Genomic DNA, 8680 nt, shown 5'->3' with positions numbered 1-8680 from the left:
GGAGAAGGCCTTCTGACGGCCCGAAGCGGAAGGAATCCGTAGGACAGCCAGGACTATTCGGCCATAGGACGCGGCGGTGATGGTGAGGGAGGACACAATGACCAGAAAGGCCAGAGCAAAGTCGGCCTCCTCCAGTTTTGTGGTGTTGGCGCACGCCAGGTGCAGCAATGGGCCACTGTCGCAGAAGAAATGCTTCACCACAGCACCCTGTCTGCAAAAAGGAAGCAAGGCCACGGCCACCGTGGGGCCGAGCACGGGGAGGAGTCCCCCTACCCAGCAAGCCAGGGCTACACGAACGCACACGGCTCCACTCATGAGCAAGGGGTAGTGCAGAGGACGGCAGATGGCCAGGTAGCGGTCCACAGACATGACCGCCAACAGCAGGAACTCGGAGGCCCCAAGAAAGAAGTAAAAATAAAACTGAGCGATGCACGCGGCAAAGGAAATGGTGTGTTGTTTCGAGAGGAAATTGCTCAGCATCTTAGGGATGATGACAGACGTGATCAGAATCTCGAGGCAGGACAAGTTACTCAGGAAGAAATACATGGGCGTCTTCAGACGCTGATCGGCGCCCACCGCCCCCACAATCAGCACGTTGCCTGTTAGGGTCAGCAGGTAAATTAGAAAGAACACAGAGAACAGTTCCACGCCTGTGCTGTTCAGGTTCGGGAAGCCGGCCAGGACAAACTCTGTAGTACCGTCGCTGTGGTTCCCACGTGGAGCCATTGTGATCTCTCCCACCTGTAAGACAAATGAACGTGGTCGTGATGGAGGCACGCATCCTGAAACCCAAGGTCGTTATCTGATTACAGAGCAGGAGAAATTCCCCCTAAAAGGCAGCTCGCGCTTAAGAAACTGTCAGGAACCTGTACCTCCACAAGTCTCATTCTCAAATCTTGGCGGATTGTTCTTTGTGGTGAAGAGAAAACTCTCTGAACGTCTGAACTGGGTGAAAATATAAGGACATGATTCTGGAAAGAAACAGCTGCGGCTGACGCCTGCCTTTGAAGTCTTCTGTCTCTACTCACTGGGCTAAGAACACTGGGTTCCTCGGTTGCATTATTTATTTATTTATTTTGGTAAGAAGCAAGTAAATAACAGGACACAGGATTCAAAAGAGTTTCCCATGCCAACCTAACAAATGAGGTGGATGACAGTCAGAACTAGGCCTGGTTTGCCACCACGTTGGAAAGATGATCAAGCAATGGAGCTCTTGCTTGCATTTTAATTACTAACTAAACAATTAGCAGTAGAAGCCTGGCCATTTTATACACCAATTCTCCCCTTTATGGAGAATTTTCACAATGAACGAAGAATTTAACCAAACTCAGATTTCCACAAAATGCTTGCATTTCTGAAGCAGGTTGTACTATGTGACGAGAGGACACAATAGTAAAGCACATTACTCCATGCAGTTAGTCTGCTCCCTTCAAGCTCAGTGCTTGTTAATATGAATATGAGTTCATAAAGGCTTTTCCAGTTTGTGACCCTTTCCCTTCTGAAGCACAGTCCAGAGCATTCCAAAACCAGCTCCACTGGACTGTCAGAAACAGAGCCACAAACTCCTGGCTATAATTAATTAAATTGGAAACCGAGTTGATTTAAGTCCTTCCAGTCCCACCAACTAAAAAATAAATAAAAACAGCCAACATGGTGGTATTCTGAAGTCTCTGTTAAAAAAGATAAGGAAAACACGGAAGAAAAAACTAATTAAAAACTCTCAGTAGCAAAACATCAGAATTATTTTTAAAGACATTGATTCTTCTCCAGCCGCGCCATTCTGAACACACCCAACCATCCAATGCCCAGCCACACCTCGGACTCCTGACCCTCGCTCGACTCTCCTCTCCTTCCTCACCTCTGTGTGCATGGTAAACACTGGTACCTTCTGTCTAGGACAGAGCAGCTTCGTGACCTTAGGGGCTCACCCAGTGTCAGTCCTCCCTCCTGCTTTTACAGAAATCACATGTGTAGGTCAGGGCTGCCACGTTACCTCTGCTTTCATCTCGTGCCACATCCTGGCCTTGGCAACTCAGAGACAGACCACATTGCTGGTGATAAAACAGCAAAGTTGGGGCTTGTGACAGGAGGAGATAGTGCTGCTGTGTGTAGAAGGACATCAAAACTGAGCCTCAGTGGGGGAAGTAGTACTCTCAAGAAAGACACACCAGAAATCCACAGTCTCAAATGAGACTTGAGGGGAGAGAGGCATTTCCACAGAAGCAATGCATTTGACCTAAGAACAGAAAGTACTGGGTATCTAAAGCAGACCTATTCTCGGCCCTCTGTCATTCCCTGTGAAGTCACTTTCTGGCCTAAGCCAGTCTTTATCTGAAGTGACTCACCGGCTCCCAAATGCCATCCATATTTTCATAAGTGTGGGACCCTGAATATTGATCTTTCCCAGTTTACTTGTCAATGTCCCCTCCATCCTTTGGTTCATCCACATTCTGACTGTGACGCTGACAGTAGCCCGGTATCCTCGGAGTTCCAAGGGATGGGGGCTGCACTTGGGAAAACAAAGGGAATTGGGTACCACCTCTCCCCTTGGGCTTCCACCCTGGCTTATCCTCTGGTGCTGATCTGCTGTCTGGTGAGCACAGGGCTTTCTGACCCTGAGGAGGTGCTACACTGTTCCTTTACAAGCTTGCTTTGTTTGATTGCTTGTTTTTTGAGACAGCATCTCACTAAACAGGCCTGCACTTGCTGTGTAAATTAGGCTGGCCTTGAATTTAGAGATGGGTCTGCCTCTGTCTCCTGAGTGATGTGGTTAAAGGCACAAACCACCATTCCTGGATAATACTTCTACAACACGACCAGTGCTCTCGGCCGAGCTGGTTCAAGGCATGAGAACGACAGCTGTCTCAGCGCTCTGAAGTGTCACTACTGGGCAGTGGCTGGATGGCAAGGAGTGTGCGCAGAGGGTCACTTCTCCACTGAGAACACAAGACACTCACCAATAGCTGGTTTCATCTCTAGTAGCACTATCTTTCTTTCCTTGTCTTGCTGATGGATTTCAGGTAGAGAGTCTCCATTTTCTGCTCTTAGACCCCATTCTTCCTGGCTCCTGGTTTTAGACTGAGCGCAGGGAAGAGCCCTGGAGCCCTCTGATAGATCTCTGTACTGAAAGGTAGATCCTCTATGAGCGGCTTCGGCTTCTGGTCAGGAAACAAGACTTGATCCAGACGTGAGGAGCTTACCAAAGGAAAGGGGAGAGGGTGAGGGTGCAAACACGGCCCAAGGGTCTCAGGAGAAATTTATACTTCTGAGGCAATCCTAGACCCTGCCTGGTAAATCTGGAAAGGAGACAAGAAATGCTTTCTTAATGAAAGCCGTCAACTGTCCCGCCAGATGGCTGAGAAAGCAGGATTAACTGTGGAAGTGAGGGAAATCACAGCATCTGCCCACATCAACTGCCTCTCTCTTCATGACACTCAGGGACAAACGTGTAACCCCAGTAACACAGACATCATCTCTTCACCCTGAGGACTTAAAATGATAGTGTGAATCTTTCCCTTGGGTTCTATGGCAGAAAATAATGGGAGACCCAAGGGTGTGATAAGATAGTAAGACTCTCTATACCGTCTCTCTTCTGTTGCTTCTTCCCGCCATATTCTTTATATCCTACCAAACATATCACATGTGACCCGACACACCCTAAACACTGCCAAGGATCCTGGATCTCTGTGTTTCCATCATATGCTCCTTACTGGAGATTCGACTCTGGTTCAAACCTCAGTTCCCTCAGTTGTCCTGCCCTTTCCTCTCCTTCCCATCTTCCTGACCATTCTGATGCCTTCCCTCCAGCCTGCTAAATCGTGACTTCTTTGTCTTGGCCTATCTTCTACTCTCTTAATAACCAGTGTGCCAAGAGTTTGCCTTTGCATTCTGGCACGAGCCTCACTGCTTAAACCCAGCAAGTGTGCTAAGTTGCTCTGAACCCCAGACTGGAAGAGTAACTGCTCTTCTGAAATAAATATGATTTGGGTTTTGATTCAGCTTTCTAGGGTCGGTTTGACTGAATGCATCCTTTCTGGACATAACGCTTCTGAGAGCATGGAAGACAGCCTTAATGAGCCAGCCTGGAGGAAGGGAGCAGCCATCGTAGACTGTGAGGGAAGGAGCCGGAGCGGGCTGGAGGACTGGAGAGCTGCCACACCAAGTCAGAGAAAGCTAGAGGGAAGGACACATCTGTACAAAACTTTAACCCTTTGCTGAAACAGAACCTAGTGCTCATGCATGTAATCCCAGCACTTCGGAGGACTGCCATAAATCTGAGGCTAGCTTGGGATATATAATAAGATCCTGCCTCAAAGCAAAACCTCTTGGTTAAAGTTACTGAAAAAAGAAAAAAAGAATGAGGTGAGATATTTTTTTAAATACAGAACTAGTTTTTCAAAATTTAAATTTTTGGCTAGCATACAGAAAAATTGGTTTCCTTGAGATGCTTTCATAATACATATTATTATTTAAAAAAATTTATTTATTCATTATGTATACAGTGTTCTGCCTGCAGGCCAGAAGAGGGCACCAGATCTCATTACAGGTGGTAGTGAGCCACCTTGTGGTTGTTGGGGATTGAACTCAGGACCTCTGGAAGAGCAGCCAGTGCTTTTAACAGCTGAGCCATATCTCCTACAGCCCCTAATACCCTTCCTCATGTCCCTTCTCAGTTTCTTGTGAGTGAATCCCCTTCCACGTTCCGATTTCATGGCACACACATCCTATTATCCTCTCTTGTTCCCTCTCTTTAGCTCTTTCTATAATTGCTTCCTATCTCCATAGCCTACATACATACATACATAAACAATATGTATTGTACAATGTGTGTATAAATTTAAATCTAGAACACGCATACGAAATAAAACTTATTTGTCTTCTGAGTTTGGCGTCTTTCCATCTTTTTCTATTAATGTCATAATTTCATTCAAATTTTACAGCTGAAGATGACTCCATTGTGTGTATTTACCCAATTGTCCCTTTTCTGTTTGTCTGTTGATTGCTGTTTGACCCTATTTCTTAGCTGTTGTGAATACAGCAGCAATGAAGGCAGGTGTGCAAGGATCTCTGTGGCCTGCTGACTTGGACTCCTTGGGTATGGCTGGATTATATGGGGGTAGTTAGTACTCTGGAGAGTCTCCATATTTATCTTCATATAGGCTGTATCAGTTTATACTCTTACCAAGAGTAAATGAAGATTCCTTTCTTCTTATGTCCTGGCTAGCATTTGCTGTCCTTTATCTGGTTGGTGATTCCAACTGGGGTGACGTAGAATCTTGAAGCAGTTTTAATTTTTTTCATAATGGCAGGGATATTAAACACTTTGAAATCTTCATTGGCCATTTGTATTTCATTTTCTTGGAGAGCTACCTACTCAATCCATTAGCTTATGTATTAGTTATATGATCTTTGGTATTGGTTATATGATTTTTGGTATTTAACTTTTGGGTTCTGTATAGTTTTCAAACATTGATCTCCTGTCAGACACAGTAAAGATTTTATTTTTTTCCATTCAGCAGGCTGGGTCCTCTCTCCAGTGCCTGCGTCCTTCGCGGCACTGAAGTTTTTTTTTTTTTTTTTTTTTTTTTTGGTTTTTTTCGAGACAGGGTTTCTCTGTGGTTTTGGAGCCTATCCTGGAACTAGCTCTGTAGACCAGGCTGGTCTTGAACTCACAGAGATCCGCCTGCCTTTGCCTCCCGAGTGCTGGGATCAAAGGCGTGCGCCACCATCGCCTGGCGGCACTGAAGATCTTATGCAATCTTGTTTGTCGGTTCTTAAGATTATTTCCTGTACAATTAGAATCTTTCCCAGGAAGTCCTTGTCTACTCTTGAAGAGTTTTCCCTGTTTTCCCTGGCAATCTCAAAGTTTCAAGTCTAACTCTAAGGCATTTCATCCATTTTGAATGAGTTTTTCTTCAGGGTAGGAGGGTGGCTTCATTCTTCTACATGCAGACATGCATACAGACACATACATGCAGACATGCGATTTTTCTAGAACTATTTGCTGAAGAGACTTTTCGTACCAGAATATGTTTATGATGCCTTTGTTAACAATTAAGTATTAAAATTACAGAGCTACTTGCATGAAAATGGCTTTGGTACTCAGGTAATAATACAGTCAAACCCAGCTGATCATATAACAGTAGAACATACTAGAAAAAAGCTTTCTTATTATTGTGATGTTTATATGCTTATGATATTTTAGATCTTACCTTTAAGGTACATGCACATAGTCCAAAAACAAAGCTACAACAATGTATAGGCTAACAGCGCGAGGTACAGCTCACTGTGCTAATGACGTGTACAAACACATCAATGTATAGGCTAACAGCGCGAGGTACAGCTCACTGTGCTAATGACGTGTACAAACACATCAATGTATATGCTAACAGCGCGAGGTACAGCTCACTGTGCTAATGACGTGTACAAACACATCAATGTATAGGCTAACAGCGCGAGGTACAGCTCACTGTGCTAATGACGTGTACAAACACATCAATGTATAGGCTAACAGCGCGAGGTACAGCTCACTGTGTAGAAACTACTTCCGCTCCCTCCTGTGCCCACACCCACTCATTCCCCATCATCCAATTAGCCATTTTCATTATTTTTGTGTGGATTCTTCTATTTTTTCTGATATATGACAGCAAAAGGCAAAAATGTTCCTGTGTTTCTCATGATTTTCAGAGTCTGTGCTGTGTCTTTGTTTTTAAGATAGCCTGCAAAAATCTCCTTTCTCTGGGCACTGAAAACAGATGGGGAATGTTTTAACTCAGATTATTAATGTGGAAAATCTATTTGTTACTTTATGCCTTTCTGGAACAAAATATCTAACCAAAGCACCTGAGGGAAGAAAGGGATTGTGGCTCCCGTCACGGTCAGGACAGCATGGTGGTTACGTTGGCAAGGTCTCACCGGGTAGCCCTGGCCTGAACTCACAGTCTTAGAACCCTGCTGCCACTACTTAGGAAGTGTTGGGACTAAAGGCCTGCTCCACCACACCTGGCTCCCTTATCCCCCTCCGGTTTAGGACCAAGGAATGATGCCACCCACATTTAGGGTGGGCCTTCCCGCATCAATTAACTCAACCTAGAAACTTCTTTGCAAATATGTCTAGAGATTGGTTTTCCCGATGATCAAGCCCCATCCCGTTGACAATCAAGTTTAGCCGTCACAATGAATCTATTGTGCTAAATGAGCTGCAATCTTCTTGAAATAAACTTAGGTTCTAATCATTGCTTATTGGGTTTTCCCCCTCAGTTTTCCTCATTTGTAACAACTATTGCTATAAACTACATAAAAATTAGTTATGAAAATTCACACATCTGGACTTTTCTTCAAAATCAAATGGGAATATAAATAAAACTGGCTTGGCCATGAATTAGTGATCTGTAGAACTACATGTTGGTAATGCCATGATTCATTATACTAGTCTAGCTATTTTTAGTATGCTTCAAAATTTCACAATAAGAAGCCTTAAAAATGTGAGGTAGTGGAGGTAGGCAGGCAGCTCAGCTGGTGAGATGCTTGTTTTGCAAGCATAAGACCTGAGCTTAGATCCCCTAGATCTACATAAAAGCTGAGTGTGGTGGCATTTTCCTCATGTGGAAAGGAAAGGACAAGAGAGATCCTGGAGGCTGCCAGCCAGCTGGTCTTACAGAACAAGTGGGCTCCACATTCGGTGAGAAACCTTAGAAAGTAGGCAGAGAGGGATAGAGGAAGAAATCAGGCAGGAGCCTCTGACTGCCACAAACATATGTGAGCTCCTCACAGTCCTGACATCACGCCTTCCCCACCATGAAGGGCTGCACCTTCAGACTGTGAGCCAAAATAATAAACCTCCATTCCTTAAGTTGCTCCAGAGATGGCAGGAAGTAACTAAGGTGCGTTCCACGTACGGATCACCTCAATTTGAGCTATTCTCATCTGCTCTGCTCTAGTTACCTCTCTGGGGCTGTGATAACACTGTGACCAAAGCAACTTCAGGAGGAGTTGTTTGGGCTGACGGGGTGACAGGAGTCTGTCGTTGGGGGACGCACGGCAGCATGGCCAGCGTAGCTTCAGGATCAGGAAGCCGAAAATTCCAATGATAAGGAGGAACCAGAGAGAGGGAACTGGAAATGGCATGAGGCTTTTAATCTCAAAGCCTGTCCTCCAGTGACGTACTTTCTCCAGTAAGGTTCACCACGTATCCTACCCTCGCGCCACCCCCCCCCCCCCCCCCCCCGCACCTCCACCCCTGCAACAGAGCCACCACCTGGAGTGTTGAAATACCCAAGCCCATGTGGAAATTTCTCACAGAGACCTCTGCAGAGAGGGGAGGATGGGGATGAGTAAGCACATAATAGTGGCAATCCAAGAGATGACTGAGTTTGGAGAAATAAAGTATCTCCTTGGTTAAAAACTAAAGTCAGAAATACCTCCCTAAAGATAGAAACTAATTCTGCAGAATTAACCAATCAGTCTCTGGGGAATGTCAAATGGGGTTTTACAGATCCCAGGAATGCAAACTGATAATGAACTCCTAAGGGAATTCAGGTTTATTATGGGGTTTTACAGATCCCAGGAAATGCAAACTGATAATGAACTCCTAAGGGAATTCAGGTTTATCATCAGAAGTAACCTGCTTCTGGGTCCAGACAGTGTGGAGACAAGGTAGAAACTGAAGAAGACAGAGAAT

General features: G+C 45.1%; 1 protein-coding gene across 1 annotated transcript in view; it reads right to left on the bottom strand.

The window, feature by feature from the left end:
- Or6s1 (olfactory receptor family 6 subfamily S member 1) overlaps positions 1-726 on the bottom strand; it is a 996-nt gene extending 270 nt beyond the window's left edge. The window contains exon 1 of the mRNA XM_075950003.1: positions 1-726. This exon is cut by the window's left edge and continues 270 nt beyond it. Coding sequence (XP_075806118.1) covers positions 1-726 — 726 coding nt within the window.
- Positions 727-8680: the final 7954 nt, after the last annotated feature.

This window comes from Microtus pennsylvanicus, chromosome 15, assembly GCF_037038515.1.
Source record: "Microtus pennsylvanicus isolate mMicPen1 chromosome 15, mMicPen1.hap1, whole genome shotgun sequence".
NCBI lineage: Eukaryota > Metazoa > Chordata > Mammalia > Rodentia > Cricetidae > Microtus > Microtus pennsylvanicus.
The sequence above is the reverse complement of the archived record's forward strand: the minus strand, read 5'-3'. Positions and strand labels throughout refer to the sequence as shown.